At 36.9% G+C, this 22,691-nt stretch overlaps 1 protein-coding gene across 1 annotated transcript; it reads right to left on the bottom strand.

Moving 5' to 3' along the window:
- Window positions 1–1,878: 1,878 nt before the first annotated feature.
- Window positions 1,879–2,826, bottom strand: LOC100712645 (olfactory receptor 3A1-like). The gene has a single exon (XM_003469524.1). It carries the CDS (start codon window positions 2,824–2,826, stop codon window positions 1,879–1,881), a length of 948 nt encoding a protein of 315 aa, XP_003469572.1.
- Between the last annotated feature and the right edge of the window lie 19,865 nt (window positions 2,827–22,691).

Genomic DNA, 22,691 nt, shown 5'->3' with positions numbered 1-22,691 from the left:
GACAATTGCAAATAAAGAAATAGGAATGAATTGTGTTGACCTTTGCAGGCTGCCATAACAAAGTACTATAGTTTGCAGGGCTTAAACAATAGAAATGCATTTGCTCAGAATTCTGAAGCGAGAATTTCAAGATCACTGTTCCCAAATGGTCAGATTCTGGTGAAGGTTCTCCTCATGACTTGCAGATGGACACTTTTCAGTTCATTCTTGTGTGACAGGGATGGAGGGAGGGACAGGGAAGAAAGACGAAAGAAGAGAGAAGGAAAAGAAGAAGGAGAAAGATGAAGAGGAAGAGGAGGAGAGGAAGAAAGAGAAGAACAAGAAAGAAGAAGAAAGAAGAATAGGGGAGGGGGAGAGAATGGAGCTGGGAGAGGCAATGAGAGAAGAGAAGAGAAGAGAAGAGAAGAGAAGAGAAGAGAAGAGAAGAGAAGAGAAGAGAAGAGGAGAAAAGAAGAGAAGACGAGGGGAGGGGAGAGGAGGGGAGGGGAGGGGAGGGGAGGGGAGGGGAGAAAAGAAGAGAAGGGATATCCAAGATCTTATCTCCAAATAAGTCACATTGGAGACGAAGGCTTCCACATATGAAATTTGAGAGAAATACAATTTAGCCCATACCATAGATAATACTTGAAAATATATTCAACTTTGTGAACATAAAAATTCATATCAAACTAATCTCAGTAATTTTCAATCACTCTATTATATGAAATTAGAAGCATTCATTCATAACATCCACTGTTATCAGATGTTTGGAAAACAAGCAGTTTTATTTACCACTGGAATAATAAAATGTTCAAAATTTTTGTAGAGAAAAAAAATATATATCTAAACCCAAATTTTTATTTCATACAACTCAATTTTAATTGTCAGAACTTATTGAAATGCTTCCAGAAACATAATACAACTATGAAGAATATTCTTTATATTATTGATTGTAAATGGTAAATCTGAAAACAATCTGAACTCTATTGAAAGGTATATTTAAATTATGGTTAACTCATAAATTAATGCTAGAAAGCATTAATTAGTTCTAGGAGGAGTTTTTAGATATTTGACAGGTGAAAGACTCTACCTACTATGTACTGCATAAACAAAAAAATCACAGAACAGCCCTATTGATATGAAACATACCACAACCTGTTTATACTGCTAAAAATATAGAAGCAAGTTTATACAAAAATGTTTATATATTTATAAAAAGCTAGAAGAGGTCAGCACCAAATTCTTAGTAGTAGTCACTTCTGGAGCATTAAATTATGAAAAGTAAGGATGAAGAGAGTGATGGTATTGATTTTAATTTTCTACTGATAAAATTTGTTTTGTTTTATTTACATAAATATATTTTATAATGAAAAAATTTAAAGATTAATAATTTTCCTTTAGAAAAGAGAAATATACATTCTCCACTATGTTTTAAGTAGAATATCACAGTGTCAACAGGGTGCTGGATCTCAGTGCTCCCAGCTCTGCTGCACAAGTTCTGAATCATTTTGTGGGACTCAGAGTGAAAGCAAGTGGAGGAGCTGCTCTCAGGGGAAGCTGGCAGGTAGGATGTGCCACTTCTTTGCACTAGGCTGTGACTTTTCATTTTCCAGCTTGTAGAGAATCTAAGCAAAAAATACAATGAGGGGCCCTTCCTGTAGGACTCTGAGCCTCCGGGACACAGAACTTCCTGAGTGCCACCTGAGTCCAGCTTGGGAAGTGTTCTTAGGACCAAAATGGCTGGCCAAGGGCTGTGTTCAGCAGCATATGTCTACCTACTATTAAGTGGAGCCTCTTTGGGAGGCAAGAGCATTACTGTCTAACAAAAGCCATCCTGCTCAGAGACCTAGGAGAGACAGGGACTGCTGCTGTGTGGTTTGGGTTCTTCTGGGACACGTTTCACACCATAGCTCGCTTTCCTGTGAGTACCCTCTGCAGGGCACCCTGCACATCAGGGTTCCTCAGGCTGTAGATGAGTGGGTTCAGCATGGGGCTGATGACAGTGTTGAGGATGCCAATGCCTTTGTCCTTGTCTGAAGCATCCACTGAGCCCAGCCTCATGTAGTTAAAGATGCCTGTCCCATAGAAGATGCCCACAACAGTGAGGTGGGAGCTGCATGTGGAGAAGGCCTTCTTTCTACCCTCAGCAGAGCGAATTCTCAGGACTGCAACTGCCACATGGATGTAGGAAGTGACAATGAGAATCACAGGTGCACCAGCCATGAGGATCCCCAGACCAAAAAGTAGCAGCTCATTGAGTTTGGTGCTGGAGCAAGACAGTTGGAACAGCTGTGGGAGGTCACAGTAGAAGTGGTTGATCACACGGGGGCCACAGAAGAGGAGTGTGGATATGGCCACAGTATGGGTCAGTGCATTGGTGAAGGCACACACCCAGGACACAGCCACCAATGTCCTCTGGACAGTCTGGTTCATGCGTGTGCTGTAGGTGAGGGGCCGGCAGATGGCTAGGAATCGGTCATAGGCCATGGCTGTCAACAGAAAGCAGTCTACACCAGCAAACTGATGGAAGAAGAAGAGCTGCGTGAGGCAGGCTCCATACGAAACCGTACGTTTGTGGGACAGAAGTCGACCCAACATTGGGGGAACAGTGACACTAATGCACCCGACATCCAGCACTGAGAGGTTCCCCAGGAAGAAGTACATGGGGGTGTGGAGTTTGGGCTCCAGCAAGATGGCTGCTAGGATGCTGAGGTTGCCCCCTGCTGTGACCAGGTAGGCAAAAAAGAAGAGCACAGAGACAACTGGTCGAAGTCCTGGTGTCTCCACCAAGCCCAGTAGAATAAACTCAGCAATAATCGTTCCATTGGCCCTGGATTCTGGTTCCATATGTCCCTTAAAAAGACATTCCAGAGTGGACGAGATTAGGCTTCACTATTTCATTATTTAATAAAAATATGTGGAATGACTTTCATGTGTCAAGTCGCAGGGTTAATCTCTATGGTTCCCAGTGAGTATTTTCTCATTCCTCAGGCCACATCTCCTTAGTAACCCTCTCTCTGCCTTCACCTTGTGTGTGTATTTTCTGAACCTACTACTACTTGAAATTCCTTTCTTTCCTCATGAAAGGTATTTACATGTTGTTCTACTTTATTCCCTAGAATCAATAAATGAGGGGTCTTCCCAGTAAGGACCTCTATGAGAAAATTTGGGGATAAAATGATACTCAGAGTAAGAATGAATAGATAACAAAGTAGAAAGAAACACATGAATTGATCATAGATCTATACAAATCTATTATAAATAAAAGAAAATAACTATGATGAGGAAAGGAAGAAAGGGAAAAAGAAAAAAGGTATATATACATAAGATAGTTAAGGTAGCTATACAGCTAGCTTCTATCTGTTCCTTGAAAAGAGTGTCTTGTGCTAATATTGTCTAAACAAGATGTCAAGCCTGTATCTTGTACTCTGAATAACTATTTAGATGACAACAATATACAATGTATCAACTACTGTAAGTGTGCTACTAACCTGGTTTTGTGCTTTGATTTCATTGTTTATTTTTTCTCCTCAAAATAAAAAATTAAAATTTAAAAATCTGGCAAGTGTAAGGAAGAACAAAAAGGGAAAGATAAACAAAAGTAACAATTAAAAAAATCCAGCTATTCACAGACCAAAAATAAATTTGAATAATCAAACTCTCTGCTTCTGTTTGAGCTACTCCCAAATACAATAAACCAGTTACAACTAGCAAAAGAAGAAACATTTGTCAAAACTGTATGTCTATATGTAGGCTCCAAATTTATTCCTCCTATATAAAAATTATTTTAAATATGTTAGCATAAATAGAATTTTCATATAAACCTTCTTTAGGTTAGAAAAAATGAAAATTTTTCCATCCACATTTTTCTCATTCATATTTTAAAACTGAAAAATTTTGATAATAAAATATAACAAAGATTTTACAAAATGAATTATTCTTCACAACCCTTATTTGGCAAGATAAATACAAAAATCCTAAGTAAAATGAAGAAAATGAGCTACAATCAAATAGATTTAGAAAGAAGATGATTTAGCATCCAAGATATACCAATTGGGTTTAAAAGGAAAAGTTTTCTAAAAAGCAATTCAGAGATGTCTATATCCATTTGTAAAGTAGAGAAGACAGGAAAAAGGCAAATAATGACAGCAGTAAAACTTGTGGTTACAGGAATGGAGGTGTGTGAGTTTATGTAACAAGACATGTTTGTTACAAACCTACATCCTTCACAACGCCAAAGTGGCATGTCTATTCTCTTAAAATCAAAATGAATGAAAGCGTTTTACTTCATTACTGTGTTTTTCATTGTTGTAAAAGTCTGAAGCAAAAGACCTAAGGTGCTTGACCAATAGAAAGGAAGTGGGAGATCTTTTTCAAATGATGAGGAAGCGAGAGATGGAGGGAGGGCAGGAAGGGTAAGTATATACCCTAATCACACATGCAGCTATCTAAAAAAATGGCAGGAAGGAAATATTTTTCAGTTCTACCTGCTGGTAGGAGCAGGGAGATTTTGAGCTCCTATTTTCTTGCCTTTCTTTTTTTTTTCCTTTAAGTCCTCTGCAACAGACTGGCTTAATTTATAATCCCAGTATGTATGTGCTGGTTTTGTAAGATTACAGAGGTCCTTATTGATTAGGGGTAGTGGCTCAGTGATTCCATTTTTCTTGTGTCTCCAGTAGATTTAGGGTGCTACTCCCCAGCATATCAGTAAAGGTTTAGAGTGCTATATGAATTTGCCTCAGTGCTCTATGAAGTAATAATAGCAATTCACTCCATTATGTTTTCTTTATAGGAAGTGTAATAAAACAACTGAGTTACCAGTTTCTGCCAAAATTAATCTATAAAGTATCCATCAGTGAAAGCTAATGGTTTGTTGCACTCCTTGCATGCATGCTTTAGCAGAAGATGGATTTACACAATATTTACCCTTTGCTTATCAAACAAATTCTTCTTTGATTTCCTTTTGATGCACTTTTAAAACATAATAGCCAGATAATATTCTTGGTAACTAGAAGTATTTAAATTGTTTTGAGACTATAACAAAAATCATCATAGATAATAAATATTAAAACTTATGATGTGTATGACCCAGGAATAATGAAGATAGATTCCAAATTATTGTACATTACTTTAAATCCAAGACATAGTCAGCTACTTATCAATAATATAGTCTCTGAGTCACTTTCAGGGAATCCCACTTCCAGGATAATATTCAGCTGTAATCTACTGTACTAGTTTAAATCTTATTAAATAATTTTACCATCATTTCACCCACAGAATTAGTCTTACCAGTGCACATAACTGTATACTCAGTATACTCTGCATTTTGTATACTCTATAGGCAGTGGCATTGACCCTCAGATATTGTCCAAAGACCAAGCTGTTTTAGATGTTGAATAATTTCTACTCTCTCCATTGTTGAGTTGGATATCAGGTTCAGAATGAATACTAAATGTACTTATAAAATGTCTGATGTTCTATTTTTAAAGTAGTGCTATTACTGAGACAGCTCTCTGTACCCTTGCTAATTTCTAAACAACAAAGAAGTTATCAGAGAAAGAATTTGTGTGGAGACACTTGTAATTTGTCCACTCGTCTGACCAGCTCAAGACAACTGCTTCGAACTAAGTCCCCAAGACGCACTTCCTGATACCTAGAGGGCATTAGAAAGTGCATCATACATATGTGGAAGAACAAAAGTAAATCCTATCTGTCATCAGAGATCAAATTAAAATGAATCAAGCTTAAAATAACTGTAAGACCTGAAATTATAACTACAACAAAAATCAGGATGAAAATATTTTAAGACATTGGAATACACAAAGAGTTTTGGAAAAGACCATAAAGTATAAGTAACAAAAAGCAAAAATAGACAAATGAGATTATATTAAACAAGAAGCTTTTTCACAAAAAGGAGCTATCAACAGTTTCAAGAGACAACCAGAAGAATGAGAGACAATATATGCAAACTTTTTATCTGACAAGGGGTTAATTTCCAGAATACTTAAGGTCAAGCAGATGCAAACAACAAAAGCAAACCAAGCAAAAACCAAAAAAATAAAAAAGCAAAACAAAACAATACAACACAACAGAACACAACAACAACAAAATGAGGTCTAATTTCAAATGATTTGGACAGATGACATACAAATGGTCACAATATATGAAACAAACATTCATCTATTCATACGAGTCAAAGCTCCATTTGTTTTGCCACAGAAAAGATGTTGAAGGCAGGAATAGTCCACTTATTCATGTTCCATATGCAAAGGATAACACTAGGAAAACTAGATTGATTTTACAGAGTTTTTTTCCTTTCAGAGGTAGTTGGAAATGGGAGATGGTGAAATGTTAGTTGCCTGGAGTTCTTAGGAAAAATACGAAGTAGAAGTAAATGTCCCTGCGTTCTAGAATGTCTTCTGTCACTGATAGAAGGATTCTAGTATTCGGAAGGCTGTTGCGGTGCTCTAACATGAGGCGGTGGGGCTGACACAGTTCAGAAGCCCTTATTGGTGCCTATATGGCTGTTTATTCTTGACAGCATAAGCAGCAGAGAACTCCTGATAATGATATCAGGTCATCAGTGTTCTATCCTCATTGGCAGGATAATTGCTAGCTATTAATGTTTTTGTGTTTGTACACATGTTGTGAAGGTCTCCAATTACAAAGTTCCCTCCAAAACTCCCAAGTTCTTCTGCAGTTCTCTTGGAGCCATGCTGGATGGATTCAGATTGAGACCAGCCTTTCTCTGCTGCTCACAGTCAGTATCCAGACCCTTCATCCATGCCAATTCTGGGACAGGCTCAATTTTTATAAAGCAGAGTAACAACTACAGACACACAGGAATAGCTAGGAAAGGCCTCCATACCATAATTCCAAACTAGAGCTTCATAATGCGGTGGCTGACTGCTGTGAGCCTTCACTGCACTATCCTGAAAAGTTTTCAATCAGTGATTCCTGTGTTACTCTGTGGGTCCTGATCATATATTTTTAACTTAGTCAATAAATAGTGTGAGTTGGCATGTTAATATTTGGAGCAAAGCAGCCCCTATACATATAAATTCAAGGGTAACTAAACTGTCTCTTATTTGCCTGCCACAATTTAGTTTAACTGAAATTGTAAATATTCATTCTGATTTTGTACCTCCCAGTTTTCTTAAACTGTTGATTCTGTCTGAAGCAATCCTCTAATTAACTTCAAGTTCTCAAATCCTTTGACTGAACTGAAATGTTCTCTCTCTATGGAGGTTTTCATGGTTCTCCACAAACTGCTTTCCTCTAAATTTCAGCAACACTTTAATTGTAGCCTTCTTGACTCTTATCTCTGTCAGCCTCCTGCATGGTTATTTCTCTGTGGAGCACATTTCCTGTCTACTGTGATTTGTGTATTTATGCCTGATTGGGCTTTCATTTTCAAGGTCTGTCATCATAGTTTTATATAGGATGTGCTTAATATTTGTAAGTAACCAAGTAAACTTCAGTGAGATGGGTATTGAATTGGCCAATAGGGGTAGGAAAGGTTTTCAGGACGAACTGGGGTTGATGCAAGCTGATAGGCTTTGAGGGAAGTACAGGTTTGAGTGAAAGGCACTGATGCACTGCTGGTAGCCTTTCAGCTCCCTTTGTCTAGACAGAGCATCTGTAAGGACTCATTGTGAGCAGTTAAAACAATTCATTAACATGACAGAGGCCTTTTTTCAAAAAGAGCCTGTAAAAATTGGGCAAGTAGAAGGGTTAGGTCCTGTGAATAAATAAGACTGGGCAAAAAGAACACACCTCACAGATGGCCCCCATGACTCTAAGAGACTTACTCATCGTTACCAAGATTCTGGGATTGTCTGTTCATCCAAGAAATCTTCTTCATGGTGATGACCTTAAGTCCACCTAGATCAACACCCTCAGGTATCCAGCATGAGCTTTGGGTTGTCCACACCCAACGTTCATGATTACCTGCCCTGACAACCCAACTAAACATTTTATGTGTGTAGTGCTGAAGACCTAATCAGGCCTCTGATGTAGGGTTGTGGTTTAAGTTACTCTGAGGAATAGGCCTAGGCAGGAAGACTGGATTTTTGGAATGCCCTTGGACTCTAATAGAAACAGAAAGCAGGCTCAAACCAAGGACTTTGCTAAACCAGGCAATGTGCTACATTCTCAGATCTTTCATGATTTATGCTTTTATCTTCATCCAGGATCTCCCTAAGTCACCGAATTGTTCAGGATGGGCTCAAGGTTTCTATGTCACTGCTTCAGCCTCCCAGACTGCTGGGAGGAAAGTGGGTACCACCATGCCCCACATCTTCCTCTCTGTCTTCAAGTATTGACCCAATTGTGAGTTTTTCCCTTCTGGATCATCTGAACAATAAGAGATTGGGCTCACTTGGTAGCATCTCAGATGCCTTCAGGGACAGAAGGGAACCCTCAGATGGAGCACTCACCTTGTTACAGGTCCTCAGGCCTCAAGGTTTACCGTTTTGAGGGGAGAGATAGTGAGGGGCACTATGCCTGCCCCACCTGGCTAACAAGGAAGAGCTGTATAGAAGAAAATCAGTGAAAGAGAGATGAGATCATCCTGCCATGGGGCTCCAGAGTCATCCTTTGGGACCTCAGAAATTAATCTTCCCAGGGTAGGGATTTGGAGAGCCACAAAATAATAATACACACGTGTAATGAAGAGTGTAAACAATACACACAAATAATGAAGCTTCATAACTTTTTATAGTTTTGATTTTCTTGAAAAGGCCTCAAACCCAACTCCTTATGCTACAGCTCATATTAGTACGAGAGCAACTAGAGGACTTATTAATCCTATTTATTACACAAGAACAGTGAAGCCCCGAGAATGCTATTTGTCTTTCCAAAGTCACTCATGGAGTTCATGGTGTTAAGACCAGTCCTGAGCATTTTATTCTCCTTGAGCCTCAGCCCCAGTGAAATCTCTGACCAGAGAGAAGCCAGATTAGTCTTAACCTGGAGGTGAGGAGACAAAAGGGAGACACTTCCTCCAAATTCAGTTCTCTAAGAAGTCTTCAGGAATGCACTACTTTTCCCCTCTTGATGCTCTTTAGTGACTGGACACTGGGATGACTCTTGGGGCTTTCCTAGTGATCTTGGGATTGCAGTAAGGAACTGATAAGAGTGACCATGGATCTGTGGAACTATCATCCACCTCATGTTATGGTTTTCCTGGCTTATCCACTAGACATTCAAGGTCTTGCTGATGGGATTAAACTCCAGTGGGGGAAGGAGAAAAGAAAAAAGGAAAAGAAAAAATAAATAAATAAATCCATATCAACTCATTGACCTTGGTTCATTGAAAAGAAAAATATGTGTCTACATTGTTTGATCAGTTTTTCTTTATATTTTGTAACATGAACAACTACTTTGAAGACAATACACAGTGTACTAATCATTGTTACTCTCCTACTATCTTATTTTGAAATTTTGTGCCATTGCTTTATTGCTTTTTTTCTTTACAATAAAAAATAAAGTACAGATAATGTGGAGAGTCTGTAGATTATTTTTATGACCTTTTAGGAGTTAAATATTTCTTAAGGAAGTCTAAATGGCAAGATCATTAAATAAAAGACTTAGAAAAAGTTTACCTACACTAAACATCCAAACCTCGACTGTTCATAAGACAACTGTTATCTCTGTGAAAAGGCAAGCAATAAATTAAGAGTTTCAGCACCTGACATGCTTTGAGTATCCAAAATATATTAAAGACACATACAGACAAAGAGAAAAATACATAGGACCCTATAGAAAAAAGCCAATACATATAAACAGAAATCCCACAAACTAGTAAACAAAACATGGTTATTGAATCTACGGACGAAAACTCAGGCCCATAGGAATTTAAATTTCAACCCAGATATTTTATACTTGCTACATGGATTTAAATGAAAAATGAGATAATATCAAATTTTCATAAGAACCCAGAGCCACAAAACCTTTTATACCTAGCTGATGAGATCATAGAATTGTAGGGGCACATTGGAAAATAATTTGGATTTTGTTCTTTAAATCTAAGTTGCAAGAATTACTGTTATAAGTAGACACCTTAAAGAAATCCTTGCATTGTGTGCCAGGAGATGAGTATAAAAGTGTTCACAGAAACAAAATATTTTGAAACAGAAAAAATTGCTAAATCATAGCCTACTGATGCTGCCTAGTGCTCTGCAGCCATGGGAATAAATGATCAATAGGTGGTAATGTAGAAAGATCAACCAAAGGTATCAAACAAAATAATAAATCCAAAAGATGAAAACAGTAGGAAATCAACAATAGTTATTATACTGCATGTTATTGTCCTTGTAATAATTTCTCAGACTACTCGATACAGGCGTGAAATTCAAACAATATAAGCCCTTAGCTGTTCTTTGACTTCAGTTGCTATCCTTTCAGAAATTTCAGATGTATGACTTCTAATTTCTTTTGTGTGTATGTCTCCTGAGCTTGTTTTGGGTCTGGGGGGCGGGACTTACCAAGGTGTGTGGCTTCTTCTCTGGTTGTGTGTCCGTCAGTTTATCGGGGCCGTGGCTTTCTCTCATCTGTCCGTGGTGGTGGGCCAATTTTTTTTTAGAGAGAAAAAAAAAGCCAGAAAAATAAAAAAGCAAGCAAACAACAACAACAATAATAACAACAAAAAACCAAAACAAAACATCAAACAACAGTGATCAAGGATTTCAAAACAAGATGCAAGGAATTTAACAGTTGTTATATTGCATATTGTAACCTTCAAAATAGTTTCTCAGCTAATAAAATGTCGAAATGTGAAAGAAGTAAAGAAGGCGGGAAAAGAAAAAAATATATTTATATACTCAAGATAATTGTACCAGGAACTCCATTAGTTCATGGACAGGAAACAGTTAGTGCTCACATTGTTTAAATCAATTTTTCAGGCCTGGTTTTCTTATTTTCATTGGATTCCTGGATTATCTCTTTCCATAGGTTTCTAAGTACTGTAGATTTCAGTGTGGAGGTCTTTTACTTCTTTTGTTAGATTGATTCCTAAGTATTTAATTTCTGGGGGTGCCACTGTGAAGGGTGTATTTTTCCTTGGTGAGGTTTTTACTTCCATACAGCAATGGTATTGATTTTTGAGTGCTGGCTTTGTGTCCAGCTGCATCACTGGATTTGGTTTTTACATCTGGAAGTCTTTTAATGGAGCTTTTTTGATCTTCTATATAGAATATCATATCATCTGCCAATAATGATACCATAACTTCTTCCTTTCTTACTCTTATTCCTCAGATTTCTCTCTCTTGTCTAATTACCCTGGTTAATATTTCCAGCACTATACTGAATAGGAGTGGTGATAATGGACATCCTCATCTTGTTCCTGATTTTAGAGTGAAAGCTTTCAGTTTTGACCATTGAATATGATGCTGGCTTTTGTTTATCATAGACAATTTTTATCAGATTGAGGCAGAGACCATGTATTCCGATTTTCCATAGGGTTCTTGTCATGAATGAATGTTGGACTGTATCAGAAGCTTTATCTCCATTTATTGAAATTATCATGTGATTCTTTTTTTTTTTTTGGATAGGTTGGAAAGACAGGTTTTATTTTTTTATTTAAAAATATTTTTAAAAGGGGATATTAAGATGAAAGAGGATGTAACAACACAGATCAGAACAGAACAATTTAAGCAACATAGTGTTTCACCACAGGATAACTCACATAACAGTAGTTATCATAGTGTCTCTTTCCTTGAAATATTTGAGTATAACTTTGTATACTATAGTATCAAACATAACAAGACAGTGTAAAACCATTCAAGAGGGTAAAAGTATTATAGGATATTTAGAAGTAACAGAAAACGAACAATAGTTTCTATATTATCTCGTCTATAAAAAATTTTGTACACTATCACATATAATAAAATCCAATAAGATACAACATGATAAAACTGATGGAGACAGATGAACAAAAGCTTGATGGGACTTCAAAACAAGCTGATATTAAATCAGCACTAGCTATTATAATGCCTTTTCTTCAAAATAACTGTTCATACCATCACAGACAATAAAATCAAACAACCCAGAATAAAACCATTCCAATTAAGGAATGAAAACATTATAAGGCTTCAAAACAATATAATGGGGAATCCTAATTACCATATAATTTAATGTATTCTTACCATTTCTTACCCTAGGGAAACTATTCGGTATTTATACATGTGAGTTTGATTTATATAGCTTATGAGTATGGTCTCTAGCTGTGCCCATTTATTTATAAATATCTCAATGTGATCATTCTTTATAGCTGAGTAGTACTCCACTGTATAAAAATACCACAACTTTTTAAATCCATTCCTCAGTTGATGGACACTTAGGTTGTTTCCAAGATCTGGCTATTACAAATTGTGCAGCTATAAACATGGGTGCACATATGTCACTGTGGTCTGATGTTTTCAGTTCTTCTGGGAATATACCTATAAGTGAAATAGCTGGAACAAATGGGACTTCCAATCCCAGCTTTTTGAGAAATCTCCAGACTGACCTCCACAATGGTTGCACCAGTCTACACTCCCACCAACAGTGCAAGATGTTTTCCCCACATCCTCTCCAGCATTTGTTGTTGGTAGTTTTCTTGATTCTGGCCATTCTTTTAGGAGTAAGATGGAATCTCAGTGTGGTTTTAATTTGCATTTCTCTAATGAGTAATGACGATGAACATTTTTTCATGTATTTATTTGCCATTTGTATTTCTTCATCTGAGAATTGTGTATTCATCTCAGATACCCATGTTTGGATTGGGTCTTTGAATTTTGGGGGTCTGATTTTTAAAATTCTTTATGTGATTTAGAGAGAAGTCCTTTTTCTGAGAGGCAGTTCACTAAGATTTTTTCCCAATGTGTGCGTTTTCTTTTCACTATGCTGGAGATTTCTTTTGACATGCAGAAACTTTTTAATAAGAGATGATTCCAGTTATTGATTCTGGGAAGTATTTTCTGTGCAGTTTGATTCCTGTTCAGGAATTCTCTAACTACCCATATGTCTTTGAGATTTTTACCCAATTTGTCTTCCAATAAATTTAGTGTTTTGTTTTAATATTCAGATCTTTGATCCATTTAGATTTTAATTTAGTACATAGTGGTAGGCATGAGTCTAGTTTTAGTTTTTGGCATATGGAGAGCCAGTTTTTTCAACACCACTTATTAAAGAGACTGTCGTTCTTCCAGTGAAGGTGTTTGGCCCCTTTATCAAAAATAAGGTGGTTGAGTGTTTGTAGTTGTGGCTGTATCTTCTAAATCTATTCCATTGATCTTTGGCTCACTTTTGATTGCAGTACCATGTTGATTTTACTACAGTTGCTTTGTAGTATAACTTCAAGTCAGGGATTGTGATGCCTCCTGCCTTGCCTCTGCTGCTTAGAATTGTCTTTGCTATTCTAGATCTCTTGTGGTTCCAGATGAATTTTAGGAATGTTTTTTCTAGATCTATGAGGTATGTTGATGGCATTTTTATTGAGATTGCATTGAAACTGTATAATAGTTTTGGGAGAATGGCCATTTTCACAATATTTGTTCTTCCTATCCATGAACAAGGGATGTGTTTCCATTTTCTGAGATCAACATCAATTTCTTTTGTCAGTGTATTACAATTTTCTCTATAAAGATCTTTCACTTCTTTCATGAGTGTAATTCCTAAATATTTCATTTTTTTGGTTCCTAGTATGAAGGGTGTGGCATCTCTTATTTCTCTTTCTGTGATTTTGTTGTTAGTGTATAGGAATGCTATTGATTTTTGAGTATTGATTTTATATCCAGCTACATTACTGAATTTATTTATTATATCTAGGAGTTTTTGGGGATCTTCTTCATAGAGTATCATGTCATCTGCAAATAATGATAATTTGACTTCTTCTTTTCCTATGTTTATGCCTTTTAATTCTCTCTCTTGTCTAATTGCTCTGGGTAGTATTTCCAGTACTATATTAAATAGGAGTGGGGATACGGGAAATCCTTGTCTTGTGCCTGATTTTAAGGTAAAGGCCTTCAGTTTTTGGCCATTTAGTATGATACTGACTGTTGGTTTGTCATAGATGTCCTTTATTATATTGAGCTAAACACCATCTATTCCAATTTTTTGTAAGGTTCTTATCATAAATGAATGTTGTACCTTATCAAAAATTTTTTCTACATCTATAGAGATGATCATGTGATTCTTACTTTTGGCTTTATTGATATGGTGGACTATACTTATTGATTTATGTATGTTGACAAATCCTTGCATGCCTGGGATGAATCCCACTTGGTCATGGTGTATAACCTTTTGATGATTTGCTGTGTTCTATTTGCCATTATTTTATTGAGGATTTTTGCATCTGTGTTCATTAGAGAGATTGACCTGTAGTTCTATTTTTTAGTTGGGTCTTTCTCAGGTTTTGGTACTAGAGTAGTATTTGCTTCTAGAAATGACTTAGGAAGGATTGCTTCCTTTTCAATTTCATTGAAGAGTTCAAGGAGTGTTGGCGTTATGTCTTCTTTGTACTTCTTTAGAATTCTGCAGTGAATCTGTCTGGGCCTGGGCTCTTCTTTGTAGGTAAGGATTTAATTACATTTTCAATTTCATTCATAGAAATTGGGTTATTCAGCAGTTTTACATCTTCTTCACCTAGCTTTGGTACTTCATATGTTTCAAGGAACCTGGCTATTTCTTCTGCGTTATCAAACCTATGAGAGTAGAGGTTTTCGAAATAAGTGTTGATGATCTTCTGTATTTCTGCAGAGTCTATAGTGATTTCGCCTTTTTCATTCCTTATTGCATGAATTTTTGCTTTTTCTTCCCTTTTTATATAAGGTTGGCTAGGGGCTTATCAATTTTATTTATTTTTTCAAAGAATCAACTCTTTGATTTATTGATTCTTTGGATTGTTTTCTTAGTCTCTATTGCATTAATTTCTGCTCTGATTTTTATAATTTCCTCCCTTCTTTTGGCTTTGGGCTTGACTTGCTCTTGTTTTTCTAGATGTTTGAGGTGTAGCATTAGGTTATTTATTTGTATTCATTCTGTTTCCCTGATGTGAGAACTCAGTGCAATAAATTTTCCTCTGAGGACAGCTTTCATTGCATCCCACAGATTTCTGGTAAGTTGTATTTGTATTTCCATTTGCTTGTAGGTATTGTTTAAATTCTTCTTTAATTTCTCTTGTGACCCAATGGGTACTCAAGAGTGTGTTATTCAGTTTCCATGTGTTTGTGGGATTTTTGCAGTACCTTTTACCATTAATTTCTAATTTCATGGTGCCATGATCCAATAACATGCATGGAATAATTTCAACTCTTTTGCATTCATTTAAATATGTTCTGTGGGCTAATATATGGTCTATTTTAGATAATGTCCCATGTAGTGCTGAGAAGAATGTGTATTCTGATGTTGTTAGATGGAATACTCTGTATATGTCTATTAAGTCCATTTGTTCACAGGTGTGATTCAATAGTGTTATTTCTATGCTGATTTACTGTTTGGTTGATCTGTCCCTTGGTGTCAATGTTGTGTTAAGGTCTCCTGTTATAATTGTGTTACTGTTAATTTTGTTTTTCATTTCTGTTAATACTTATTTATATAACTGGGTGCTCTGGAATTTGGTGCATATATATTTAAGATTGTTATCTCTTCCTCTTGAAGTTTTCTGCTAACCAGTATGTAATGACCATCTTTATCTCTTAGGATCATTATTGGTTTCTCAAGTTCACATTGTCTGCAAACAGAATAGCTACCCCCTATTTTCTTTTGGGGTGTGGGTTCCTTTTGCATGTAATATTGTTTTCCATCCTTTGACTTTCAGTCTGTAAGTATTCTTATGGGTTAGATGGGTTTCTTGTAGACAGCATATAGTTGGATTTTGTTTCTCGATCCATTCTGCCAATCTGTTTCTTTTAATTGGTGCATTGAGACCATTTACATTAATGGTTATAACTGTTGGTTAAACTGTTGGTTTATTGTTGACATGTTATGTTGCTGCTGTTGCATCTTTATCTTTCCATTCTGTTTGTCTCCTTTGCTTAGTGGTTTTTTCCTAAGTGTATCTAATCTGTCTTTCAGTGTTCTTTGCAGGGTTTGTTTGGTGATCATGAAGTTCTTCAGTTGTTCTTTGTCATGGAAGTATATTACTTTTCCATCAATTTTGAGGGACAGTTTTTCAGGGAACATCAGTCTAGGTTGGGAATCATTTTCCTTTAGGGTCTGAAATACTTCACTCCATGCTCTTCTTGTCTTTATTGTTTGTGCTGAGAAGTCTGCTGTAATTTTAATAGGTTTTCCTTTATAGGTGATCTATCTTTTCTCTCTGACAGCTTTAATATTCTATTCTTATGCTGGATTTCTGAGATGGTGGTTTGTATATGTCTGGGTGTAGTTTTATTTTGGTTATGGCTTTTTGGAGTTCTGTATGCTTCACTGATCCTGATGTCAATTTCCACTCTCATGTTTGGGAAATTTTCAGCTATTACTTCTCTAAATATCCTCTTGACATCCTTTATGTTGTCCCCTTTTTTCATTTATGCCTATCAATTGTATGTTGTTTTTCTTTGCATCATCTTGCAGCTATTGTACTTTTATTTCCTGATTCCTTGTTATTTTTAAAAGATTTTTCCTTTCCTCTTCACTACCTGCAATCTTGTCTTTGAGGTCTGAAATTCTATCTTCACTTTCATTGAGGCAATTTTTACAAATTTCAATTGAATTTTTGATTTACTGTATGTCTCTTTGCATCTGCTTTATGTATTCTGTTTGTTTTTTATATTGTTCATCCAAGGATTCTACCTTTTTATTTAGTTCCTCCAATTTTTTAACTGTGTCTTCTTTAGATATGTTCAGCATTTGTTTAATTTCTTTTATCATTTCTTCTTTTACTTGGGAGATTACTTCTAGTTTGAATTCCTTTAAAGCTTCCCAGAATTGCTTCTTTATTTCAGTTGCTATTATGTCAGGTATTTCAGATGTATGGCATGTATTTTCTTCTGTGTACATAGCTCCTAGGGTTTCTTGGGATGGGCTGGAGGTTTGAGATTATATTTTGGTCTTTCATTTTGTCATTTTCCTATATTTCTGTGTTTCAGTGTTATTCTAAGGTTTGCCCAGGGCCTGTTGGAAATCCTCTTCTATGCCCTCACCTCCTGGGACTCTGGTTGCCCAGTTCCCCGGATTGAGAGAGGATCACTGGGGTGAAACAGGCAGGCTCAAGCCTTATGTTGCAGGTTGAGTGTGGCAGGAAGCTGTGAAGTTCCTTGGCTGGTGGGAGCAATGATCCCAAACTTCCTGGTTCAGAGAATGGTGTGGGGACACTCACTGCAGGCTGCTCAGCCTCCAGAGCTGAGGGCATCAGCTGTCCAGGGACCCCATGATCATGTGATTCTTTTTTTTTCTTTGTCTTTTTCCTTCTTTTTTCTATTGGTACTGGGGATCGAACTCATGACTGCCTGCTTGCAAGGCAGGCGCTTATGCTGCTGAGCTAAATCTCCAGCCCTGATCATGTGATTCTTAATTTTGGCTCTATTGATATGATTTATTATGCTTATTGATTTGCATATGTTCAATTATCCCTACAATCCTGGAATGAATCCCACTTGGTCAAGGTGTATAATCTTCTTGATGATTTGTTGCATTCTGTTTGCCAGTATTTTGTTGAGGATTTTTGCATCTATGTTCATTAGGGAGGTTGGCCTACAGTTATCTTTTTTAGTTGGGTCTTTCTCTTGTTTTGGTATTATGTTGATATTTGGTTCCAGGAATGAGTTGGGGAGGATTACCTTGAAGAGTTTAAGGAGTGTTGGCACTAGGTCTTCCTTGAATTTCTTGTAGAATTCAGCAGTTAATCCATCAGGACTTGGGCCTTCCTTTGTTGGTAAGGTTTTAATTACATTTTCAGTTTCATTACTTGTAATTGGGTTATTCAGCATTTTTACATCTTCTTGATCCAACTTTGGTAATTCAGATTTTTCTAAGAATCTGTCCATTTCTTCTGTGTTATCAAATCTATGAGAGTAGACATTTCCAAAGTAGATATAGAGGATTTTCTGTATTTCTGCAGGATCTGTAGTGATTTCACCCTTTTCATTCCTTATTGCATGAATTTCAGTTTTTTCTTTCCTTTTTTAAAATAAGGTTGGTTAGGTACCTATCAATTTTATTTATTCTTTTAAAGAACGAAGTCTTTGATTTATTGATTCTTTGGATTGTTTTCTTAGTCTCTATTGCATTAATTTCTGCTCTGAGCTTTATAATTTCCTTCCTCCTTCAGCCTTTGGGCTTGACTTGCTCTTTTTTTTCTAGGCGTTTGAGGCATTGCAGCAGGTTTTTATTTCTGTTCATTCTGTTTTTCTAATGTGGCAATTCACTGCAATAAATTTCCCTCTGAGGGCTGCTTTCATTGCATCCTACATTTTCTGGGAAGTTATATTTGTTTTTGGTTTACTTGTAGATATGTTTAACTTCTTTAATTTCTTTTGTGACCCAGTGGTTGTTTAAGAGGGTGCTATATAATTTCCATGTGTTTATGGAGTTTTTGCAGTTTCTTTTGTCACTAATTTCCAGTTTACAGCAGTATGATCAGACAATATACATGGGATAATTTCAATTCTTTTGGATTTATTTAAACATGTTCTATGACCTAATATATGGTCTGTTTTAGAGAATGTCCTATGTGAATCTGAGAACAATGTATATTCTTTTGTTGTTGGGTGGAACACTTTCTACACATCTATTAAGTACATTTGTTCACAAGTTTGATTCAGCTCTTTTCTTCTCTGATTTTCTGCCTCATTGATCTGTCTCTTTATGTCAATGAAGTGTTAAGATCTCCCACTATAATTGTATTTTTGATTAGTTTACTTTTAATTTCTACTAATATTTGTTTTATATAGCTGGGTGTGTCCATATTTGGTGCATATATATTTAAGATTGTTAACTCTGCCTCTTGAGGTTTTCCCCAAACCAGTATGTAGTGACCTTCTTTATCGCTTTTGAATATTCTTAGTTTAAAGTTCACATTGTCTGCAAACAAAATATCTACGCCTGCTTTTTTGGGGGCAGTTCCTGTTGCATGAAGTATTGATTTCCTTCCTTTGACTTTCAGTCTATGAATTTGCTATTGGATTAAAAGGGTTTCTTGTATACAGCATATGGTTGAATGTTGTTTCTTGATCTATTCTGCCAGTCTGTTTCTTTTAATTGGTGAATTGAAGCCATTACATTAATAGTTAGGGTTAGGGTTTTTCAGTGAAGTTTTTAATCTTTTGGATTTCTGTTTGGATCTGTTTCATTCATTTTATTTCTTGTCTTTGTTGAGCATTCCTGGTTTCTATTATTTCCCTAAGCTTCTCTGTTTTTAAAATCTTTGTCTGCTTTAATGTCTTTCATTTTGATTGTCATTTTTGTACTTTAGGTTTTTTTTTTACTTCTGCTGCTATCATTTCAGAGAGTTCCAGTGGTTGGCTTCCAATTTCCTCTGTCTTTTTGTGTTTTGTACTTGCCCTGAGTGGGCTGGGTGTCCAGGTTGCATTTTGCTTTCTCATCTTGTCATTTTGTATTTTCTATTATTTTATTTTATTTTGTTTTCTGTGGATTTTATTTTGTTTCTTGTAGATTTTTTTTGCTAGATAGCTTTATCTATGATGTCAAGACTTTTCTGGGAGATGCCTATTCCCCAGTATGTCTAGTAGATGTAGATGGTTCTTGGTTTCTATGTCTATCCCAAGAACTCACCTTCCCAATACATTAAGAATATGGAGTTGCTATCTACTTGACTCAAGGCCTATTCCTTTGGTGCTGGGCTATGGCACTGTTTAGGAGTCCTTACTGTTGCAGTGTTGTCATACAGGGGAGAAAAACTGACTATATCAAGTACGACACCTTGATCTAAGTAGTACAGTTAGCAATAAGAATAGATTCAAGCACAGCTGTCTAATGACAAACTATGGTCACTGTTACCCTCAATATCTTTAATGAAGGGCGAGTGCTACAGTTTTATAATGCAACTTATACCATGAACTCATATGCAGCATTTCCCCCTTACTTGAGTGACTTTATCCTGTTGTGTGTGTGTGTGTGGGTGTTAAGAGGGACAGCGCATAGGATGAAGGGGTAGATGAGGTTAAATATAGTAGGAGCAAGGCTAGAAGGCAAAGGATGATCACTCAAATCTTGGGTATTTTTAAGACACAAGAGGGAAGGATTGGAAGAATAGGCACAGAAGTATTGAAATGAACTAGACAGAGAAGAATCAATGTTCACTCATATAAAAGTATCAAAATCAAACAAGATGGTTGATGAAAGAGAGGAAGAGTATGAGTAGAATGAAATAAAAAGATAGTTCAGAGATCTAAATCAAGAATGAGAGAGACAAGAAGGTATAAAAGGAAAAGAAAGGCAGAAAGAATTAAAAAGTGAATGCTATAATTGATACATTATGTCAGCTTGAGAGGTTTAGTAGTTTAACTGAGAGACTCAGCAGGGAACCAGGGTTCTTACTTTGTAAATATCCTCATCCTGTGCAAGAAGAGGGCAAGGGGATTTTGTGAATGCTATACCCTCCCTGGGTGTGGGGGTGACCTGTGTACAATGTAGGGAAGTAAATGAAGCGTATTATCCTCCTTTTTAAAAAATTCTGGCTGATGCCTTGAAGTGTTGCCCCTGTGCCATGCCACCCTGCCTTGGAGCCAGCTGATTATGGACTGAAATCTCTAAAAACTATAAGCCAAATAAACATTTCCTTCCCTAATTTTGGGTGTAAGGTGTTTTGTCCCAGTAATGAGAGAAAATTAGTGAAGAATAAAGAAAAAAAGACCCTAGGAAACAAAATAACCTTACATGGAAAAAAAAAAAACAACACACACACACAAAAGAAAAAAATCAGGACAAAACAGAATGGAGAAAAAATAGAACATGGAAATAAAAAACCAAAACAAAACAAAACAAAAACAAAACCAAAACACTAACCCGGCTGACACCAAGAGGAAAATCCATCAGACAGCAAAAAGTGAAAGCAGTGAGTTTGCTCTAGTGTCCACAGTCCTGAGATAGGTTCAGTCTGACCCAGAATGTGTAGTCTAGCCAAGGCTTCAGGTGCATTTGTGCTGGGTTTGGGCCTGAGTTTTGTTTCTGTATATGGAGGATGGGATTAGTTTTCTGTAACTTGAGTTCTCAGCCACTTAAAAAAGAAAAATAAAAGATAAATTAAAGGGGCCAGAGATATAGCTCAGTAGCATAAGTGCTTGCTTGGCAAGGCAGGGTCCTGAGTTCAATTCCTGGTATACAAACAAGCAAACAAACAAAAAAGAGTGTACAAAGGAAAGAAAGAAAGGAGCACATGGTTTGGAGATTGAGAATCTCTGGAAGCTTATCTTAGAAAGATATTGGCACTGTAGCTCAGTGAAAGGACAGACTGCTAACTGTGGTGAGCAACATTAGCAGCTCCTCCAGGTTGATAATGTTACTTTATCATCTAGGAGGCATTAGCTGTGATTCAGTTCCCTACAGAGTCCCTTCCCACTTCCCAATCCTATCAATCTAATGAACATCTGAGTTCATATCAGGGAGCCAGCATGACAAGTTCCTCCAATGGAACTGATGACTCCAAACAATGACACTGCTTAGAACCTACAACACTACTCTTCCTCTCCTGGTCCCTTTTCATGTGGCAAAAGTTCTCATGTGGCTGTCCATGCTCATCACCATGCTGGTTCAGTTGAGCTGGTGTTTAAGTTGACCACCAGTTACCAATCTACTACAGATGTATTCACTTTTGCATTGTTTGAGATTCTTGTGGGATGTTCACACAGAGATTTCTAACACAGACATATAGTCAACAGCTTAGTGCCTGGAATGGAAATAAAAATTGAGGACCACATCATTGCTTTCAGATTGCTATGACAGTAGAGAGGCAAGTAACCTGCCCAGCTTGAGACTCATGAGCTGAGCCAATCTACAAATCCCAAATCTCAACTCTCTGCCTAATATCTCATGACTTTCTAGACTGTAAGGCTTTAGAAATTCACTTATACATAAGTGCTTAAACAGACTTAAGTAAAGGACTGAATTTTGCCATATCTGTGAAAGTGATACTTCGAAATGTTTTGAAGAAGTCCAATTCATTTGGAATTACTAGAAGTCATTGTGTGTTGGCAGAAGCCCTTGTTTACTTGGCTCTCGTTCCCCCGGAAGATGTTCTAAGCCTCCAAGGAGTAGTACTGGGGAGGGAAAAATATTCCCAATGTGAAAGTGATGTCAGTGAAGTTGTCTTATTGTGCAACAGTGTTTCTAAACTCTCTCCTCTCTGGGGAGTCAGCGAACCAGGATGACTCTCTCCTCCTTGCCCAAGAAGTGCCTGTTCCCTTAGCTTGGTAAGTATTAACAGACCCCTTTGCTGGATGTTCAAAATTGTTTTCCATAGGAAAGAAGTTGAGTGCTGGGCCCTAGAATGGTTTTTCCCTGCCCCTGTCAAGAAAGCTCTTGTTGATTGGGATAGTGGTAGGTAAAGGGAGAGAAAAGACAATCAGTGAAAGCCAAGACTTTGAACCCCAATATCTAGGAGGATTTCAAAGCTGTTAGCAAATAATTCAGCCAGGGGGAGGGTGAATGGAAGGAGGGCAGTACAGCTTTGTAGACACTGGGCTTACATAGTGGTAAGAACGTGTCTATGCAGAGAAGGCAAAATACTTTGATAGTGGTTGGTCTGTTGTTGAAATGAAAACACGGTTCAT

Source organism: Cavia porcellus, unplaced genomic scaffold (genome assembly GCF_034190915.1).
Source record: "Cavia porcellus strain 051 isolate PalLab524CR breed Dunkin Hartley unplaced genomic scaffold, mCavPor4.1 scaffold_6, whole genome shotgun sequence".
Classification (NCBI taxonomy): domain Eukaryota; kingdom Metazoa; phylum Chordata; class Mammalia; order Rodentia; family Caviidae; genus Cavia; species Cavia porcellus.
This window is presented reverse-complemented; position numbering and strand designations above follow the sequence as displayed.

Excerpts from the sequence above, each read along its gene's own strand:
- LOC100712645 (XM_003469524.1), bottom strand. The coding sequence starts at position 2,826 with ATGGAACCAGAATCCAGGGCCAATGGAACGATTATTGCTGAGTTTATT.